The sequence below is a fragment of the Pseudorasbora parva genome, chromosome 16, assembly GCF_024679245.1.
Source record: "Pseudorasbora parva isolate DD20220531a chromosome 16, ASM2467924v1, whole genome shotgun sequence".
NCBI classification, from domain to species: Eukaryota; Metazoa; Chordata; class Actinopteri; order Cypriniformes; family Gobionidae; genus Pseudorasbora; species Pseudorasbora parva.
Window position 1 is genome coordinate 19,054,351 of NC_090187.1, and position 23,132 is coordinate 19,077,482.

At 38.3% G+C, this 23,132-nt stretch overlaps 1 protein-coding gene across 2 annotated transcripts in view; it reads right to left on the bottom strand.

Moving 5' to 3' along the window:
• Positions 1-23,132, bottom strand: part of tcf25 (transcription factor 25 (basic helix-loop-helix)) — a 219,385-nt gene that overhangs the window by 43,713 nt on the left and 152,540 nt on the right. Inside the window, exons 13-18 of one of the 2 annotated variants that reach the window (XM_067419910.1) lie at positions 18,217-18,304; positions 17,924-18,082; positions 16,691-16,781; positions 9,681-9,760; positions 9,069-9,144; positions 4,189-4,254 (exon numbers count right to left, since the gene is read on the bottom strand). In XM_067419910.1, the coding sequence (XP_067276011.1) occupies positions 4,189-4,254; positions 9,069-9,144; positions 9,681-9,760; positions 16,691-16,781; positions 17,924-18,082; positions 18,217-18,304 (560 nt within the window). The remainder of the gene's footprint in view (positions 1-4,188; positions 4,255-9,068; positions 9,145-9,680; positions 9,761-16,690; positions 16,782-17,923; positions 18,083-18,216; positions 18,305-23,132) is intronic. The other variant, XM_067419911.1, reaches the window with a different exon arrangement.

Sequence of the window (23,132 nt, forward strand, 5' to 3'; positions counted from 1 at the left end):
CTATCCTAGACGTCGTTCTAGTGTTATGCACAGCACACCATGATATAATTAGCCAAGCAACAATAAAACTTCCAATATACACAAATAGGCTGAATTAATATTACCTGTCGAGAAGAAAGCAGGCAATGTCGGCGTTCTTTTTAAAATCGTTGCTCCTCATGAGCTCTTTCCATCTTGGAAAGGCCACTCCAGTATTTACTTTTTTGTCTTGTTGATTTGCCTGTGGCGTTGCCGTCTTAATTCTCTTTTCCGCTTCCTTGGCGACTCTGATACAAATCCCGCAATGTTACTAGGTCCCCGACCGGGGTCGAATTCGGTAATCAATTCCGGGACGTGGTTGCTTTTACACAGAAGGCGACCCGGCAATGTTCCAGGAATATTGCGGGTCCGACGTGCAGTGTGAAAGGGGCTTAAGAGTGATCCTCCATCATCATATAGCAGCCTCAAGCAATCCTCCTCTTCACATTCGACACAGTGCCATCGAGTGTAAAAACGCGAAAAGCGAAGCTTGAATTTACGGGTATGTCCCTCTTTGGCAAATGTACTTTCAAGATGGAGGAGCAACATGGCGACCGCCATCCGAACCCTCAACACTTATGTATTTTCAATGGTATATTATAAAATTATGAGAATGCATTATTACTTGAAAGAAGTAAATATACATTAATGAGCACATATATTTTTGAAAGAACTAAGTGATTTTAGCTAAGAATAAACTAAAAAAGTTACACAGTGTAGCTTTAACAACTGTATGTGCCAAAACTATCTTCAGTTAAACAAAGATAAAACTGAAATCACTACATTTGGAAACCAAGATGAAATTCTCAAGGTGAAAGCATATCTTGAGGCTAAAGGCCTGATAACAAAAAATAAAGTCAGGAATCTTGGAGTGATTTTGGAGTCAGACCTGAGTTTCAGTAGTCATGTCAAAGCAATAACTAAATCAGCATACTATCATCTGAAAAATATTGCAAGAATTAGATGCTTTGTTTCCAGGCAAGACCTAAGGCATCTTTACACAGCAAACGCGGCACAGAAACCGATTCTGAAGCGGCATAAAATCCCAAAAACGTGCATTTACACAGACCGTTTAATCCTTCTCTGAAGCGGCATAAATGCATTTACACAGGAATTAAAATCGCGGGTCACAATGCGTTGAACATTATTTAAAACTACCGTTTTAACAAAGTGTTATAAATTAATTTAAAACAAATAATACAAATGTATAAAAATAGACCTAAAATAAAAATACGAATTTTAAATCATTTTTTTCTGCCTTCTATAAAGCGCTTTTAATGTTTGGCATAATTCTGTAGGTCTACTGTACTTCTGCAATTCTTCTATTGTAGGCTACGGTATAGTTATTTTATATTTGTTAATAAAATTGTACCTGATTGACAACGCTATAAAGAAAGTATAGCCTACATTATTACGGGTAGAATACCGCATATTAAAAGTGGTCCAAAGTTTTTTTCAAAGAAACAAAGTCACTTTAGAGCATTCACAACATGTAGACTAGGCTACAGGGGCGTCGCATCCGTGGGGGATACACCCACTCTTTTCTCGGCGACAGGTTTCAACACCCGCTCTTTTTCTGCAGTTTTTCTGCTGTTTTGCACAAACACTATAACCTACTGCAGTCGCTCCTCAGTTTCTCTGGTCGCTCTGTGTCTGCACTCGCTGCTGTTTCGGTGCATAGGACGGACCTGTCCGTGGTTGTTCTCCGTGGTTCTGACCAAAGAAGAGCGATCTGGAATCTCCATTATAGCACCAGGCTGCATAGGCTACCCCATCTCTCTGAGCCCATAGACTGTAAAAGTGGTCAGGATTGTAATATTTCCCCAAAACGAAGTTTAGTTCTCAGCTCGTATAACATGAACCCGAATATTTGACAATTCTGTCTAATTGTAAACAGAAAAACGTTACACACGTCAATCCATTACCGACGATTTTTGTTCGCGTCCTTATTAAATAGGCCTATAGCCTACAGAGAGTTAGGCTATTTAATTAAAAAATAATGTTATAGGCTAATATTTAAACATAGCCTAACTATGACATTATAGTTTTCTTTAACCTTTTGTCCAACGAAATTAAGCGCCGACGCATTTTGTTCCTTCATGACAGCGGGAACAACTCACTCTGTAATTTTTTGCCATATGATACAGATAGCCTAGGTGATATACATAATTATAAACTATACATTTTCTACTTTTATGTCACAATAACAACAAAGATTCTGGGAATATTGTTTATGCACTTCAAAATTTCCAAACGCTGTCTTAATTCATTTTTTTATTATTAGGCTAATAAAAATTGTTTAAAAGCATTTCTAAATTCAGTTAATATTTCCACACAAAAAAAAAAAAAAAACGATTTTTTTGAGCCAAAATAACGAAATGGTAAAAACTACCACCATGCAAATTAAATTTAGCCCTTCTCTGGCAGTTAGGCTACAACCCGATGGGTCACGAACGGTAATAAGCTAAATGTTCTAAATAAATATGCACATAGCCTAATAATAATGATAATTAAAAAATACACAACTTTAAATAAACTCAAATATTCTACAATGTTGCTTATAGACAAATTAGCCTACAACCATAATGATTAAGTAGCTATAGCCTATTTCAAGTTGTTAGGCTGCACTATGCCTAAGGGAAAAATTCAAACTTCAGTCTATTTTAACGAAATGTAGGACAGCAGATAGAATATATCAGAAAATATCAAATCTAATATAAAATATCGTTCTCTTCAAGAGATTATAATTCTGGGTTGCAGTGACGCCGACTGGGTTAAGCATTTACTGTTTCTGAGGGGAAATGTTGCAGTGCGTTGATTTGCCAGTCTCTTCAAAGGAAGATTACAAACGGCGAACACTACAGTGGTTAGCTTGACGATGTGAGTACAGAAAGCATTTACTTGAATTCCTAGATGGTTTGTCTCCTTGCTGCTTCTTGATTCTCGCGCCTAGTGAGCTGGCTGACAGGTGGTTGTCATGACAATGATGTAGTTTAAGGCGGCACAAGTTCGCGTTCATTTACACTGAATCAAAACCGCTTCTATGTCGCCTTTGATACTAGGGGCCGAGGTGGGTCAGACCTGGCATATTTTAAGTCTGCTTTAATGCGGCATTGCGTCTTTACACAGAATTTTGAGCAGACACAGACCCGCGTTAGACCCGCCTTAACTCGGCTGTGTAAAGATGCCTCTAGAGAAACTTGTTCATGCTTTCATCACCAGTAGGGTGGACTATTGTAATGGCCTTCTCACCGGCCTTCCCAAAAGGAACATTAGACAGCTGCAGCTCATACAGAACGCTGCTGCCAGGATTCTGAGCAGAACCAGAAAATATGACCATATCACACCAGTCCTCAGGTCTTTACACTGGCTTCCAGTTACATCTAGGATCGATTTTAAAGTACTACTTGTTTATAAATCTCTCAATGACCTAGGACCTCAATACATTGCAGATATGCTGATTAAATACAAACCCAACAGATCACTCAGATCAGCAGGATCAAATCAGTTAGAAATATCAAGAGTTCACTCAAAGTGAACTACAAGAACCATCAGACTCAGCTGAAGAATAAAATCTGTTTTATGCGTCTGTGGGGTACGATCAGAAAGAGGCTCGTGCCAATAACACGAAAGCTGATTGGCTGCAATATAAGTGGCATGCTTGTCTAATTTGTAGTTGTAATAGAGCGAACAATAGTTTGTCTAGCGAAAGAAAGAACAACAAACACCACGGAAAAAACACACACACGTGCGCGCGTGTTGCGGGAGGCGAGAGCATTTCAATGAGGTAACGTTACATAGACTTAGGAAAATTAAGACCTGTTTAACATTATTTAAGACCTAGAACGCAATGCTTCCGCGAATTTAAGACTTTTTAAGGCCTTACATTTTGATTTTGAAATTTAAGACTTTTTAAGACTCTGCGGGGACACTGTGTCATTATTCTAAACCTTTAAATAAATCGAAGTGAACAATCGAAGACTTTGGTAAACGTCTTATACATTACCAAGTGATCACTTTTGTGTTCTTTTGGAGCTCTTTAAAAAATTGCACATGCATGCAACTTTATAACATTTAGGGATGGAAAATATACCAGAGCAAATATATAAATTGTGCTTTGTCATATTTAATGAGAAAATATGTGGAAATGATCAAACAAACGTGTTATACCTCTTGGTAAAAGGTGGTTACCACGTGTCCCTTTGGAGTCTCCAAGTGGCCTTTTTGGAAAGGTGCCTAGACATACGCAGAACTAAATGCTGGTAAAAAAGTAATTTTTGCTTGTATCAACTTCAAATTTGAAACATACATTTACAAGACATGTGGCTTTAGTTTGCATGTGTTTCCTGTTTCCAGGTCCGTATATATTTCTGCCTTGTGTATTTTTCTTTTTAATAAACAGATAACTTTTTTTTTTTTTTAAATCCATTGTGTTTTAGCTTATTTATCTCTCTACTAGTAATTTTTAGAGTAATTACGAGTCTTTCCTAGTAAACTGTCAAGTGTCAGCTTTCAAATGATACCTTTGATTTGTATATAGTCAGAAGGACTCATTAGCAGCAACAATTTTATTTTGGATATGTCATTTTGCACTCCCTTGCCAAAATGTAGGGTGACTGATAAGGGGTTAAAATATAATAGGCCTTTGTAATGTGCCTTTGTTGACTATATTCTAAATTAACTACAACAACATATATTTCCTTTGTCCTGTTGCTTAGCTCCGTCTCAGTCACATACCTGAAGCTCTTTTATTATGCAGCTCATTATGCGGGTCTTTTGTTCTCTCAGGTGTGAAACTGTAATATTTATGATCGTTCATGCCTCAATGTATTACACAAATCAATGTATTGTATTATGTGAATTAGCAGGCTCAACAATTCTCACACAAGTTTGAAGCAAAAACTCTAGGCAACCACACCAATTAGTCTAGTCTTGTGGTCGCATATCTATTGTGTTTTGAGGCTTAAATTAAAGAAAAAAAATTGGTAACACTTTGCGGTAAGGGTACATGAATTATCATGAATTCATGCATTAATTAATGCATGACTTATGCATTACTACATGCATAAATATCTCAAATCATCAGGAACTAACAGGAATTCAACGTCTTTCATTCATGACATGGATAAACAACACCTTAATTAAAACATTAACTAAGGTGAGTAAATCATCCTACATTATGGTTTATTACTCATGATCATGATGTTCTCTATGTTTAAAAATTGGTCTAATTCATGCATGTAAGACTACTTTCGAAACCAGAATTTATGTATGTTTGAATTTATTTATGTAATTTGTGTATATTTTACCTACTATGATGTAATGTTGTTGCTGTAGTTGCAATGTAACATTTTAGAATGGACCCCAGGAAGGCTGATTACATAGACTTTCAAGCTATCGGATCCATTAAAATAAACAAATAAATGAAAATAATAATAATACTTACTCTAGTTGTGTAATGTAAGTGTGAACTTGTGAATTATTAAAGGAACATTCGAAAATCAACGTTACCTTATGCTCAGGCTAGACCAGTAAGTTATATAAACTAATGTGATTAACTAAAGTTTTTTATTAATCATGATCTCTGAGTTAGGCATGTTCATTTCTTTCTTCTTCATAGTAGCCTGCAGGTAAATGGTCAGACCCCAAAACTGGCCACAGGCTCAGCAGATAGCACATGAATTCTGTTGACATTATAATACAGTAGTCATCATTAACTAAGCATTAGCTTCTCATGACTTCATCATGTTTGTGGCCCCTCAACTAAAGTGGTGACATGGTCCTTTGAAACAATGATGATGTGTATTAATGATGGCATTGTGAAATGACACGGATATGTATATGAAAGTTCAAGCCTTTACACACAGTTATCGTAAGTTTTTTCATAGTTTAATGTGAAGTACAGATGAATATTAAAGTTGATGAATTCAAGTTCACGTAAACTCTTCCCTCCCTCTGCTACGGCGTCGGGTTATGACAGTCAACTAAATGATGACTCAATATTTCTGTTATTATACTTAAAATAGTTTACAGAAAAGGCTTAACAAACTATTGCATAGATAAGCTATATTAAGCCTACAGTACACATCAATATCTCTTTCCCTTGTGTGTTTCTTTTACTGTCTATGGTTTAATGGTGTGAAGCGTAAGCTTTGCCTCTGCACCTGTGCGCAATATGACTCCATGTTGCTTCAAGCACATCATTTGCACAGGATGCGTATTAGCGCATGCGCGCTTTGTGCTGCTCTATATTGAAGTCTTTCATATTATAATACTATTGCTCAATAAAAGATTATCATTTCTTTTTCAGTCCTGTATATAAATATATTTTTTGTAGTTTATTTATTTATTTTGAATAAACAAAGGCACATTACAAAGGCCTATTATGTTTTAAATTATCAAAAGATTTGACTACACTGAAAAAATGATCTTCTTATTTGGAATTTGTTTCTTGTTTTCAGTCCAAATATAAATCAAAATTAAGTGAGTTTGTGCTTAAAACAAGCAAAATGATCTGCCAATCGGGTGACGGAAATAATCTTCTTTCTGTTTGGGACAAAAACAAGAAACAAGATTTCAATCAGAAACAATATTTTTCTTACTTCATTGGCAAATCATTTAGCTTGTTTTAAAGGGTAACTAAACCCTAAACCAACTTTTTTTAGTTTATGATCTGTAAGACTGGGGCTTTATTAATGCTGTTTATTGATTAGAGTAAATATTTTGACATTTGGGTATAAAGTGTTTTAATATTATAATATATGGTGTAAAAACGTCTTAGTGCTGCCCTCTTAAGGTTGAACGGTGGCTACAGCAGTTGAATTTTCATATTGGACGTTGTGGTACTTCGTGACGTAGGATGGTACTTCCAACGGCTCACTATCCACGCCCCTGGCACGAGCTCACCACGCCCTAAGAAATGTTTTCCGTGATCACATGATGAGAACGGCTTCAGTCCAGTATGAGCGCTCATGTTAAATGAAGTAGAAACATTATGAATGAAACGTTCTCTTCACTTGCTTTTAACATCCTAATGAAGAAAATACAGATAAATAATGCAGTTGTAAGTACATGTTAAGCTTTTCTTCTGATATGTTTGCCACCCGTCATGTCTACAGATAATTTTCATACTTCAGACGCTTTCAAACAAACCCTGACACGCAAATGGTTGCCGTGGTAACGAACAACAAATCCGTAACGTGCTAGACTGCTGGCGTATGTAGTCTAACTTTTATTTAATGCATGAGGAATATTTAATATGAGGAAATCTGTTGTAATAGGCTATTAGGTTTGAACTTATTGGTCCTGCGCTTTTTTAGTGGCATTCAGTATAAGGATATGGCTGTTCAGTGTTCATAGATTAGTTAGTGATCTCATTCTCTCTTGCGCTGCTGCTTCGCTAGCATTAATGAATGAATGAAAGCATCGTAGGCATCGGGAGTTAACGCAGTTTGAGCCAGCGGCTCGATTGATAAGGCTCTGTGTCTACAGACATTTCACCCTCCTCCACTTCAGGTGAAGGTGGTAGAGAAAAGTCCTCTAGGCTACTTTAGATGACCGCTCTGTTGCAAAGCTGATGTCCTCACTCCAGTTACTATCCATCTTTGCGAGTCTGACAACTGTCAAACAAGTTGTCACTGCGGGTCTCAGGTGCACAGACCCCCCCCCCCCCCCCCCCCCCCCCAGCCCCGCCCTCGTCTCGTCCCCTCTGTCTCCGCTGGGCTCTGCCCACTTTTGCAGCATTTTTCAAATATTGCCAGAGGGCGGAGTCAGGCTGTGAACAGGGGGTTAATTACCCTTTAAGCAAAAACAAATTGGATTTTATTTTCAACAAAACAAGAAAAAATATCAAATGTCATTTTACTTATCTATCTAGTAAATGCATATTGCTTTAAGAATGTTTATGTATTTAAACTAAACAAGACAAAAATAGTAACATAAGATACACCGGACTGAAAAAAGAAATGATAATCTTTTATTGTGCTAAAGTATTTAATAATATGAAATACTTCAATAGGCAGCACAAAGCGCGCATGCGCTAATGCACATCCCGTGCGCAGAATGATGTGCTCGAAGCAACAGGGAGTCATAGCGAGCACACGTGCAAAGGCAACGCTTCAGCTTCACATTAAGCACAAAGGAAAGAGATACTGATGTGTACTGTAGGCTTAATATAGCTTATCTATGCAATAGTTTGTTAAGCCTTTTCCGTAAACTATTTTAAGTATAACCAAAGATGTGGATTTGAAGACATTAAAAGGCTATTCATGCATTTATTTTCTCAAGATTAGACTACTTTATTATGGTGTTCAAACTAAAATCTTGGACAAATTACAGTAAATCCAAAATGCGGCCGCAAGGCTAGTGACAGCCACTCACAAATATGATTATATTACCCCATTAACCTGGTATTAACATCGTTGCACCAGTTCCTTTTAGGATTCATTTTAAGATTTTTTTTATTTTTTGTTTTAAATCCTTACATGGTACAGCCCCTCCATATATTACTAACTGATTCAGGAGCAGAAGTCAAAGGGACTTATACAATGTTTATTTATTTGTTTATTTATTTTATTGTTTATTTTTACAGGGACAATGCACAATTAATAGTAATTGCACCAGAGTTAGCTAACAGCTAATTTACATCTGCTGTCCCTGGGCAGGTAAACAAATAAAATAACTTACAATAACATACACACATACAAAAATTTTTTTTTTTTTTACATTAGCTTTGCGACGCAGGCCTGCAACACAGTTTTCATTCACTTGGCTACTTTTAGGCAAGTGCGAGTCAGGGCTAACAAATAGTCTCGGACCTCAAGCACGAGGTCAAAATCAATTGCGTTTCCACTGTCGGACCAGTAGCTACGCAGCGCTACCCTAAAACTCATCCTTAGAGTACACAACCTCACCAGCTGACTGAAAAATAGCTAGATCGCAAATTGAGCATGATATAAGTGTTTCTGTTCAAAACAAGTTCTGCTTGACATACTGTGGATATTCACTTACTGTGTATAATACACATACTGTGGATACACACATTCACTCACCTGCAGGTTGAAGTTGGGTAGCAGTGAACGGAAAAACAAAGACAATGTGCTTTCATTTGAGGCCCCCGTGTTCTGCCTGAAATCAGACATATTTTAATAAATCAGAATGAAAAGTCAAAATATGTTTTTAAAATAAAACCTGTTGGTTAAACCTGATGCATTTTATTTACTAGCAAGCAATGCTGTTAGAATTTGTTAGATTACTTAAGTCTATCAATTTAAATAAGCTAATTGATGATAATCATTCTGCCATTTTCTTAAACTACTATTCCTGATGGAATGCTAATCTGTAGACATTTTGTTTATATGTAGGATGACCTGTGTAATAGAGCAAAATATTTAGTAGTGCATAGATTATACATTAGTGCTTATCACTTATTACCTAACAATAATAGAAAAAAACATGATAATGTAATATGATTTCAAAAACCTGAAAGAATTTCCAGCAAAAATAACTATATTCTAAACGTGAATTTTATTTCAAATCTCCAACCCACGTATTAAAACAGTGGCAGAGAGAGAGAGAAACATTTAAATGTGTCATTCATAGAGGTTATAAACCCATGTATATTTGTTCATTTATATGCATATATAAACCCGTTATTAAGGTACCTTTCTGGTCTGGTGTAAGACACAAGGGAATCCAAAGGAGGGAGAGGGTCAAAACCCATTCCTGGCTGTGTGGTCACTTCCTGAGAGAGAGAGAGAGTGAGAGAGTGAGTGAGAGTGAGAGAGAGAGTGAGAGTGAGAGAGAGAGAGGGAGAGAGAGAGTGATATATATATATATATATATATATATATATATATATATATATATATATATATATATATATATATATATATATATATATATATATATATATATATATATATATATATAATACCAATTAAGGATCTTTTCACATTTTATTGCTAATACTTTTGGCAAATTTTTAATTGTGTTGATATAATGCCTCTATATTTGTGACAATATCCAACGACTGACCATGCACACAGACTTCAACATTTAGCATGCAAAACACAACAATGGTAACATTTTTTTTTTTTTTTTTTACACTTAATAAGACCATTACAAGTTCATTTGCTGTCATTATTGGGGTTATACTTACAAAAGACAGCAAATAAAATGGTAAAATAAAGCCAAAAATAATAAAACGGAGTTACGATTGCCCTGTGATTAATTTATTCATGCTGCAATGCATTCTGGGAGTACACTTCCTCAGCTCACAGATAGAATGATGTCCTTGAATGGTTTAAGTAAGATCAACTTGATACAATTAAGCTTACTTAATTGAGTGTTAAGTTCAGCTTACTTGAGATTTTTAAGGCAATCAGTTTCCACACATTCTTCTAGTAAAATGAACAAGTAGACATTAAAAGAACTAGTTAAAATAACTATTTTGTTTGAGTTCTGCTTACAAACCCCAACTTATATATGTAAGTTGGCTGAACTTTTGAAATTGAGTTACTTGTACTCAAGTTTTATGGTAACCCAGGGCTCTACATAACGCCCATTTTGGGCGCATTTACGCCTTAAAATTACTGCGTGCGACTGTGAAAAAATATTTAGGCGCACCGGTGCGAGTGACCCGATCTATTCTCATGAATGGATGTGTAATACAATCGGAATAAAAACTACAACACTGAGTGAATCAACACTGACTGAGAAACTGATAGGCTACATTTCCTACTTCAATCAACTGCTCAGTCTGCAATCAGTCAGCAGAAGAAGTGCAAAAACATGTGCAACGGACTACACTTCAAACAACAATTGTTTGCAAAGTGAAACCATAGACAGAGTGAAACGTGTGTGACGACGCAGCCATGCGCACTTTACCAGACGCCTCGCGCGGTTTATTTACAGCCAAATCAAAATGAACTGGAAATACCACATTTGGATTATCATAAACAAGCTCAGAAATTAGCGGATGCTTAGCGGTATAAATGCCATCAAACAATAATGTATTATTAATACATTTAAAAAAGCCATTGAGTTAATCTTTATCACTCATGCTGTTTAAAAAAATACTAAATGTATATAATGAGCAAGTGTATCATGAAGACTTTTTCCAAACCGGGTTTTCTCTTATTCTGAATCACTGTACACACAAAATAAGTTATTCCCGCTGCGGATTAGCACAATATCTGCGTGACTCGTATTTTTTACGGTCTCTATGGACTCACCACAAACAGAGAGAAGTAGATCTGGCTGCAATGTTCTTCCGCGAGGCGCATGCGGTTCTGTTTATAAAGCGCCAGAGCGCCAAAAGTTACGGCTTGCTATAGCTCCGAGTATTGGCATGATTGCATGTGTGATACTGATCTCGTACAAAAATCTAATAGACAAGTTAATATTGAGTAACAACGTTTTAGCCACAACACTGTCTATTTGTGAAAATCAAAGCCACACCAGAACTGATTCGCATCTCCAAGCGATTCGATTCAAATGAATCTGTTTTGAATTATTGACTGAACTATTGACTGAGAATGACTTGCCGCCACCTACTGGCGGTTTTATTTTCATAATTATACTTTGCATGGACTTTTTATTTAAAATATTAAACTTTTAAAGTTTAATTTGTACATATTTCTAAATTCAAAAACTTATATGTAAAACAGTCATACAACAATAACCCATGCATTAATGCATTAAATGCATAGGTGTTTGATTGTATGAAGTCCAGTTCTGCTTTTTGTGTGTGTGTGCGTGTGTGTGTGTGTGTGTGTGTGTATTTGTGCCGTACTCTCAGAAGTTAATGATAATATTATGTCAGAATTATGTTGAATTTAAGAAATTGACAGATGATGCATACATTTAATAAGATTAGAAAACATTTCTCTTATTATGGTAAAAATGACCCTGGACATTAAAGGACAAATATCGTCCTGTAATGGGAAAGTTATAATTGGAATGTGTTTGATGGATTAGAATGTGCTCCTAAATTTTTGACTGTGCTCCTAATTTTTTTTAATTAGGAGCACAAGTGCTCCTCAAGAAAAAAGTTAGCGTAGAGCCCTGTAACCTCTACAAATACACAAGTTAACTCTACAAAGTAGTAGTAAGTAGTAGCAAGTCAAAAATGATGACCTAATTTGCTTGAAAATTAAGGGCAAACAGTTTCCACAGCTTTTCTAAGTAAAGTCAACTTATTACTTTTTACAGTGTAGGTTGCAGTAATAAAGGCGATACCTATACCAGCATCTGGGTAGCTTCTTTGGAAAGCTATTGAGATTTCCATTCTTCCTTAGAAATGGTGAGACCCTTTTGAGGCAAAATCATATTTCATATTTGCATAATATTTAGGGGAAAGCCATAATTACAAGATTTAAAAAACAACAACTTTTTAACCAGAACAGCAGACACATTGTGAAGGGCTTTTTTCCTCCTCAATTGGCAAGTTTCTATCCAACAATTTTTCATGTGAATTTTGAATTTGCATTATAAAAATTAACTAAGTTTAACCCACAGCTGCAGAACAATTTTGAGTAAATTAAGCTCTCCTAGATCTAAACTTATTTTGCATGTATAACAAAATAACACTATATAAGTGATCCAGTACAGTGTAACAACTTAAGGAGGTCTTTAACTGCTCCAGGTCACCAAATTAATTTAGACTCCAGGTAATGCATGTAAGAACTGATGGAAACATGTAACAATAAAGGGGGTCGCACACCGGACGCGGAGCTCGGCGGAGCTCGGCGGCGCGCCACGTCTTTAAAATTCGAACACATTGTTTTCAATGAGTGTACGCACACCGGTGGCGGCATTCGGCGCCTGTCCGCGGCGACTCAGGAAGTTGTTCTAAATCCTGCCGCGCCACAGAGCGCCATTTCAAGGCTTTATATTAAAAGTATATTATCGTTAAGGTATACTGATTTCAACCTTTGCTACAAGACACATTTGTTTTACATTCTGAGTTCAACAGCTTGAATAAAGTCTAAACATATTTTGGGGAAATGTATAATAAACGTAGCCTTTTAAAATGTGCGCGTCTGGTGTGCGATACCTGAGACGCTGCGTGGCGCGCCGCCGAGCTCCGCGTCCGGTGTGCGACCCCCTTAAACCGGCAAACGCAATTAACCAGTAGAAATTTGTCAACCGGTAGAGATAGTGGATTATCACATCAACTAAGGTTACACTTCTTTGATGTTGCTGTGAGAAAGCTTATCGTTTACACGTGTTAATCACTGCAGTTTAAAAACATGATTGAAAAAAAACGCAAACTTCAAGCAGATTTAAATGCATCCAGACAGAGCGAGCTAGTGTTTTGCATGAAATAAGGACATATATATCACAAACGCAGACTCTTTTAAGACCCAGGAAATTGTAAAGATGTTTTCATCTCATGCAGCAGAAGTAGAAGAGGTTCTGTAACATGAGAGAATAATATGAGCTGTAAATCTCCTGCTGACACAGTGCACACTTTATTTAGCATCACAACTGAAGTAACATTTGAAATACTCAGAGTCAGAAACGGACATTATTATTTTTTTAAGTCACTACAAGAAACCACCTGGTTTATTATTAAAGTAAACGCAGTTTACTTGCGTTGTCAGCTTACTGGTTTGCACGTAAACGGGGAAAACTGGTTAATTCAATAAGCAGATATTTGTGAGTTATCAGCTTACTGGTGTGCATGTAAACGCACTCACTGTGTGCTGAAACACTGCCTCAACAGTTAAAATATGTACGCCTGCTTCTTTAGCCACACCCATTGGGCACGTTTACATGCCCATTCTTAAGCTGATTATGCCTAATAAGCCGACAATGAACATGGTCATGTAAACGCGGTAACCCGTTTTCTTTTATCAGAGAAAGGTCATAAACGGCTTAAGGCGGCATAAACTGGTCGGGACGGGTAGTTTTTTTGCCTCTTACCCCGATTTCACACTGTATGTAAATGCATTAATCTGCTTTCTGTCGGCTTATTGAAGTGCGCATGTGTGAAATAGCAGCAGAAATAGAAGAGGTTCAGTCAAGTTCTGCATCTGTAACTGCATGAGGGAATAATATGAGCCGCAAATCTCTAGCTGACACGGTGCATGCTTTATTTAACATCACAACTGACGTAACATTTGGAATACCCCAAGTCAGATTTTTATTATTTTTAGATTATTATTTTTTACATAACTACCAGGAAATAACCTGGTTTATTAAGTCATGTAAACGCAGTTTACTGGTTTGCATGTAAACAGGGAAAACTTTTTATTTTAATACACTGATATTTGTGAGTAATCAGCTCACTGGTGTGCATGTAAACATGCTTAAAGTGAACATGTATTTGCAGGTCAACAGAGTAATTTATGTCTTGAGTTAACATAGACAGAGTTTAATTGAACACACACATACAGGTCCTTCTAAAAAATTGCATATTGTGATAAAGTTCATTACTTTCCATAATGTAATGATACAAATTAAACTTTCATATATTTTAGATTCATTGCACACCAACTGAAATATTTCAGGTCTTTTATTGTTTTAATACTGATGATTTTGGCATACAGCTCATGAAAACCCAAAATTCCTATCTCAAAAAATTTGCATATTTAATCCAACCAATAAAAGAAAAGTGTTTTTAATACAAAAAAAGTCAAACTTCAAATAATTATTTTCAGTTATGCACTCAATACTTGGTCGGGAATCCTTTTGAAGAAATGACTGCTTCAATGCGGTGTGGCATGGAGGCAATTAGCCTGTGGCACTGCTGAGGTGTTATGGAGGCCCAGGATGCTTTGATAGCGGCCTTAAGCTCATACAGAGTGTTGGGTCTTACGTCTCTCAACTTTCTCTTCACAATATCCCACAGATTCCCTATGGGGTTCAGGTCAGGAGAGTTGGCAGGCCAATTGAGCACAGTAATACCATGGTCAGTAAACCATTTACCAGTGGTTTTGGCACTGTGAGCAGATGCCAGGTCGTGCCGGTAATATGAAATCATCTCCATAAAGATTTTCAGCAGATGGAAGCATGAAGTGCTCCAAAATCTCCTGATAGCTAGCTGCATTGACCCTGCCCTTGATAAAACACAGTGGACCAACACCAGCACCTGACATGGCACCCCAGACCATCACTGACTGTGGGTACTTGACACTGGACTTCAGGCATTTTGGCATTTCCTTCTCCCAGACTTCCTCCAGACTCTGGCACCTTGAGTTCCGAATGACATGCAAAATTTGCTTTCATCCGAAATAAGTACTTTGGACCACTGAGCAAAGGTCCAATGCTGCGTCTCTGTAGCCCAAAAGTGGCTTGACCAGGGGAAAGCGGCACCTGTAGCCAATTTCATGCACACGCATGTGCTCGGTGGCCCTGGATGTTTCTACTCCAGAATCAGTCCACTGCTTCCGCTGGTCCCCCAAGGTCTGGAATCGGTCCTTCTCCACAATCTTCCTCAGGGTCCGGTCACCTTCTCTTTGTGCAGCGTTTTTGCCACTTTTTCCTTCCCACAGACTTCCCACTGAGGTGCCTTAATACAGCACTCTGGAAAGAGCCTTTTCGTTCAGAAATTTCTTTCTGTGTCTTACCCTCTCACTTGAGGGTGTCAATGATGGCCTTCTGGACAGCAATCAGGTCGGCAGTCTTACCCATGATTGCGGTTTTGAGTATTGAACCAGGCTGGGAGATTTTAAAAGCCTCAGGAATCTTTTGCAGGTGTTTAGAGTTAATTAGTTGATTCAGATGATTAGGTTAATAGCTCATTTAGAGAACCTTTTCATGATATGCTATTTTTTTTAGATAGGAATTTGGGGTTTTCATGAGCTGTATGCCAAAATCATCAGTATTAAAACAATAAAAGACTTGAAATATTTAAGTTGGTGTGCAATGAATCTAAAATATATGAAAGGTTAATTTTACATGGAAAATAATGAACTTTATCACAATATGCACATTTTTTGAGAAGGACCTGTATGTTCGCCTGCACATCCTTAATAGCCGTTAACACACCACTAATTAATGTATGAAGGTCATGTTTGAGGGTTTTGAGGAATTTGATGGCTTGCATAATATCAACGCTGGTTACATCATTCATCTGCGTGCTGTCCGTGTCCACCAACATGGCGCCTCCTTCACTGTGTTCGGGTTCTGAGACACTGTCCTCGCTAGCTTGAAAGTACAGAGTTAAGCGATTTCTTTGATATTCCCCTTGGCATGTTTAACTTACAATGACATTGGGTTGACTTTAAGTAGTTTTAGAATAGAAGTTGGGCAGATTTTGCAGCGATAATCTGAAGTTCAGTGAAGGAGCGGGGAGAAGTGCTGCCATTCAGCACGACGCCATAACCGCCGTAGATCATTTGTAAGAAAAATACCGGCTGGCAAGACAGCACACTGCAAGTGTGCAATCAAGGGAAATGTGCAATGAAGACTACACGTTCTTGTAATTCGCTTCAACCTTTCCAAACTTTATAAACTAACATAACGTGTGTGTGTGTGTGTGTGTGTGTGTGAGAGAGAGAGAGAGAGAGAGATCAAAAAACGCATTTCAAAGGACACGCAGCATCAAACGGACCTACGGTTAAAAACTAAGCTCAGAATCGATTATGAAATCCACCCCTAGTTTTGATTATTGCATTCTTACTGCCATTCAATGAAGGTGTAGCTAGTGTGGTATGTCTCTTACTAGAGGAAGAGTAGCTGTTGCCTCCTTGATCTCAGACATCAGCACATGTCTATGGATGTTTCTGGGAGCACTCTGGTATCTTTGCTTCCTCCTGTCCAGTAAAGACAGACAGAAAAACATCAACATTCTCACCATGTCTTTCCTGTCAAAGATTCTTACACATGCATAAAAAGAAAGGCACCCAACACAAAAAGTAAGCCATGTTGGCTCCTCTTTGCTGTTACTTAGCCAACAAGAGGCTATTTTTGCTGCCTCCCTCATACTGCAAACTGTTCTCTTCTCTTTTACTATAATTCAAATGGCTGTAAACATTCTTTATATTGACTAGGTAGGGAATCCTCTACGACAACTGGAAACAGCCATCCTTTTTCCCAACACTGTGCCAAGAGATTCTGGGGTATGTGGTGCTCTGTCTTTCAAAGGCTTGGCCCCATACTTTTTTCCATGAGATCATAAGTTTGATCAGGATGATGATCATCATCTCAGACCTCAGAACCAAATATGGCATTAGGGTTGTTTGGACAACCTGGTGGAACCACAGCCTTACCCCAGGTTTACCTTCATTTCTCATGATTGGACCTTATCCCAAGGATGTCCCTCTCAAGAAAGCTTGCAGCCACACCGGGATGCTAGCTCCACAGCCCTTGATCTTTGTATTTCCTCACCCAGGTACTGTACTTCTTCCCAGATCATTGCACTCCTCACCTTGGTCTCTGCCTACCCTCATTGTAGGAAATGTGAAGTTTGAGACCATTTCTGCCTGTACATGGTATTCCAATAACATCACATAGCATCAGCAAGCTTGTGCAACAGAAGTGTTCGCTGCCTATCTTGATCTTTTAAGTAATGCCAGCATATCTGACTTGTAGTCCCTGTATGTCATTGTCACGCTGCAATTTATTATTATTATTATTATTATTATTATTATTATTATTATTATTATTATTATTGTTGTTATTAATAATAATAATTAAAAAAATATGATTATTACTACTACTATTCAGAGTAAAATACTGTATGTGAAAGCCATGATGTCAGATATCAATGGAGCCAGAGAAAGACATTCATGATCATATTCTCCTGATCAACATGACCTTTCAATGAAGATGGAATCATCAGCACCTCAATTACAGTAAAAGTGTAATCTGGTATTGAAAAGGTAAAATAAAAATCAGCACATCAACACATTATAAAAAAGGCACAAAAACACATCTGCGTTCATTGGTTTCTTACTTGTTTTGGCAGTCCTCCACATAAGGGTCGTGTGTGTCGACCCTCTTTATCACTTTTCTGACATTCTCTTCCAACCAGAGCATCTGTCCGGCCTCTTTCCACAGGCTGTGACAGCGGCCCACATACAGGGACACTAACTCTGAGAGTGCAGGAGGCTGCCTAAAGGGAGCAGAACAAGTAAATACAAAACTGCATTCATGCATGCTGCAATGACTGTGTCAATTAGATACCTTTGGATCTGACTATTTCAAACACATGAATAGAGAGTGTGTGCATGAGATAGAATGATTTACCCAGTTTGGGTTGAAGGTCCAAAGAATGCATGAGAAGACACTGCAGCATCAGGCTGAACTGTGCACAAGTCCAAAAGGGGCATCAGTGCTGCAAAATACATCACACAACCTTAAAACACACTGAGATATGCAGCCAACAAGCCTGAGGGATAATACCAGAAACAGGGCACTGAAAGGGCTGTCACACTTGGGTTGGGATATAAAAGGATATAATCCTAGCAGTATTTGCAACAAGTATTTATTAAACAGAACTGAAAATACTACGAAACTACACAACCACAGTACACACAAAGTAGAATGAACAACTGAACAAAGAAAACTGAGGACAGAGGTATAGTGAACTAAATTAATAACAGGTGAACTTAGTGATTAACTGGCACACAAAAGGAAACTGGGGCTGTGTTTGAACTCACCCACTATACCCTCATTCACCATTTCCTACATTACTTTTCACATTACACCATATAGTCCACTTGAAGGAGTGATTGAAAACAAGTGAGTGAATTCTGACACTAATTGCACCTGAATGGCTGTCACTTTTGCATTGTTTGTGCTTGGCGTTTAATAATCATTTGAAATTCAACCTGATGCACTGTTTATATATGCTGCGTCTTTGGCATGCTCAAGTTCATAATTTTAAATGTAGATGCGCTCAAAATGAGAGACAAAATAGTTTTTGTTCATCTTGCACTGTCCCTGTTTGCCATGAATGTATTTTTTTACACCACTGCTCTGTATTGTTTTCTTGTGTAAACCCAAGTATACACTACCGTTCAAAATAGGGGTGCTCCGATTGATCGGCAACCAATCTCAATCGGCGATAATCGTTTTTTGGTTTACTGATTGACAGTCTCTAAAGGCCGATCTCATAAACCGATCTCATGCTGACGACACAAAGACGCGCGCCTGCCGTGAGAGCTAGTGCATGACATGCAGCAGCATAGTCTCATTCTCTTTCTGGTGTGAGTAAAATAATTATAATGCTGAAGGTGAGAGACAATTCATATTTCTGAATTAAATAACAAGTCATTTGAAAACTTTCTGTGAGATGTAAGTTCACAAACAGCACGAGTAAATCACCAAGTGCTCTCTCTTTCCCTCTCAAAGTACTCAATGGCTTCACATAAGCACTTCGCATCTGCACTAAAATCGAGCTGCACAGTTGACACAGGATTTGCCACTTGCTCAATCGAGGCAGTGCCGCATTGTCACTAAAGTTTAACATTTGCATTCATTTTTAAGTCTTGCCAGTGTTCAATCAGCACTCATGAGCTCTCCAAGAGACCGTGATCTCATGCACACCTTACACACACACACAGAGGTCATCTCAAAAAAAGCTTGCGAGTACAAATTGCGCTGCAATGGTCAAATACACACAAAAATGTATGTACTAAATTAGAGAGACACACAAGCTGAAACGTCAAGACTGGTCCAAGAAATATCTCAAGACTGATTTTTCTAAGTTTTTATGGACTGATGAAATGAGAGTGAGTCTTGATGGGCCAGATGGATGGGCCCGTGGCTGGATTGGTAAAGGGCAGAGAGCTCCAGTCCGACTCAGACGCCAGCAAGGTGGAGGTGGAGTACTGGTTTGGGCTGGTATCATCAAAGATGAGCTTGTGGGGCCTTTTCGGGTTGAGGATGGAGTCAAGCTCAACTCCCAGTCCTACTGCCAGTTTCTGGAAGACACCTTCTTCAAGCAGTGGTACAGGAAGAAGTCTGCATCCTTCAAGAAAAACATGATTTTCATGCAGGACAATGCTCCATCACACGCGTCCAAGTACTCCACAGCGTGGCTGGCAAGAAAGGGTATAAAAGAAGAAAATCTAATGATATGGCCTCCTTGTTCACCTGATCTGAACCCCATTGAGAACCTGTGGTCCATCATCAAATGTGGGATTTACAAAACAGTACACCTTTCTGAACAGTGTCTGGGAGGCTGTGGTTGCTGCTGCACGCAATGCTGATGGTGAACAGATCAAAACATTGACAGAATTCATGGATGGCAGGCTTTTGAGTGTCCTTGCAAAGAAAAGTGGCTATATTGGTCACTGATTTGTTTTTGTTTGGTTTTTGAATGTCAGAAATTTTTATTTTTTTGAATGTTAAGATGTTATATTGGTTTCACTGGTAAAATAAATAAATAATTGAAATGGGTATACATTTGTTTTTTGTTAAGTCGCCTAATAATTATGCACAGTAATAGTCACCTGCACACACAGATATCCCCCTAAAATAGCTAAAACTAAAAACTAAAACTTCCAAAAATATTCAGCTTTGATATTAATTAGTGTTTTGTGTTCATTGAGAACATGGTTGTTGTTCAATAATAAAATTAATCCTCAAAAATACAACTTGCCTAATAATTCTGCACTCCCTGTAGTTTTGGTGTATTCTCGCGGTGTGTGTGTGTGGAGGAGTTAGCATTTGTTTGGTCATTGCCACGTTGTGAGTGAGCATTTGTTGGGGGCGTGGCCAGCGAGGTAATAAAAGCCTTGTGTGTTTGTAGCATTAGGCTAGAGGTGAAGCATCGATTGACTGATAGACAACTACTCTGTAAGTGTCTGTAACTTCTCATTTGATTGTTTGTTCATTTGTTGTTGGATAAGTGTGTCTGTGTAGTGCAGTGGTGTGTATTATTAGTTTTGGTGTATTCTCGCGGTGTGTGTGTGTGGAGGAATTAGCATTTGTTTGGTCATTGCCATGTTGTGAGTGAGCGTTTGTTGGGGGCGTTCCCAGCTGCTTTCAATAACGATACTCAGGTGAGTGTAATTAGCGTGATAGTCAGCGGCAGCGGCAGCGGCAGTATGAAGCCCTCCTTGTGTGAAGAACGACGAGTGTAAATTCTTCAACTCTTCCCTGTGCAAGACCGACGAGTGTAAAGACTTCAACTCTTCCCTGTGCAACTCCTCCCGAGCAAGGACCCTGACAAGGCACTTGAGTATCATTTTCCTTTTCGGTTTTCTTATTTCTATCTAGGGGTGGGCGATATGGCCAAAATTTCATATCCCGATATAGCTCATTTGATATCCCGATAACGATATATATAACGATATAGCAATGTTTCTGTTAATTTAGTTTATGAATAGTCTATACAAAATTGCAATGTGGAAATGTAGTTTGAAATGATATAAAAAACAAATAAAGGTAGTATGGACTACATTTTTATTTTATTTAGAACCTTTTTTTCAAGCAAGACTGTTGGTAAAGTTAACACCTGCCTAGGGATGTTAGCCGATGACCGTTTGACCGATGGCTGACCGTATCAACGCTAACCGAAAGTTGTCGGTAAAAAAAAAAAAAGTGGTCTCTAAATTAGGCTATTATACAGTGGACTAAACGCTACTACAATTAGCCATCTCATTCCAAAATCTTTTTGTGTGAAGTGAACATATCCCTCGCACTCAATTTTTCATAACTCGCCTGTTTGTACTTAATAAACCAATAAAAACATTTGGCACGAGGTCACAGCGTTTGGGTTTGCGCGCTCACAAGGTTCGCAAAAAGTAAAAAGGCTAAAACACTCGAGGTTAGAGCCAGGGCAGACGACAGTATGAAGCGTGCATTTCGCTTAAGATGGGCTTACATTTGGAAATATATTACATCTAATTTCAGTGGTAACACATAAGGTGTTGATCGTCTTTCTTTATTATTGTTAGCACTACCTCGAACTAAAGCGGTGTCTCTTCGGATCTTTCATTTTATTAAATGAGCCGCGGCAATGTTTCAAATGAGCTTCTAATGCTAGACAAATGCCTTTATTTTCAACACGATCACCTTGCACCCAAACCATTTCGAAACTAAGGAGCCATTTGTCATCCGATTACAAACAAGCTCCTCTGCGGCGCATTTGCAGGACTCGTGTTTCGCGCTGTGGGGGATTTAAAAAAAATTACGTGAGTGGAAGGGAGGCGGCAGCGCTAGGACAGTGCGTGTGTGTGTGTGTGTGTGTGTGAGAGTGTGTGAGTGTGTGAGTGAGTGAGAGAGTGAGAGTGAGAGAGAGAGAGAGAGAGAGAGAGAGAGAGAGAGAGAGAGAGAGAGAGAGAGAGAGAGAGAGAGAGGCTTGCGGCTGTTATTTCAAATAGCGCAGCATATTTTAAACTAATCGGTTAACCAGTTTCAACCAGATAATGAGGCTCGGTGGTCGGTCAAGAAAATGTTTAGTTTTCGCCATCCCTACACCTGCCATTAAAATATTTCAATATATGGTTTGCCACGCGTAAAAGCCCGTTGCAGCGTCTGTGTCTGAAGTTTTTTTTGAGCGCTTATGCCACCACTATGGCATAATTACTCTGAGAATTACCCTGGTCTGAACCGCGTCTACTACCGTCTTCCTCCATGTTTGTTTATGTATTGCAGCGTGCATGGGCATGCCGTGGTGTGAGGTGCATCTTGACCTAAAATTCTGCCGTAAACACCTTATCGCGGCGTAAGCGATAGAGCCTTATATAAAACGATAGACATTTTCTATCGTCCAGACGATATATTTCGTCATATCGCCCAGCCCTATTTCTATCTGCCCTTTTCTCTGATCTGTATTCACCATGTGCTTTCAAATCTCAACTATTACTACTAGCACTCGTAAATCACGCTCTGTACGTGTGAGACGCCGCAATCCTAATAATTTGCGCAGTCTACAGAAATCCTCTGCTACTTTACTCTCTATTCCAATTGGTCTCTGGAATTGCCAGTCTGCTGTAAACAAAGCAGACTTTATTTCATCTATTGGGACTCATTCTCAGCTCAGCCTCATGGCCCTAACTGAGACCTGGATCAAACCAGAGGACACTGCCACTCCTGCAGCCCTCTCAACCAATTTAACTTTTTCACACACCCCTCGGCCTATTGGGAGGAATGGGGGTACTGGTTTGCTCATCTCAAATGATTGGAAATTTGAACCTTTATCTCTATCGGCC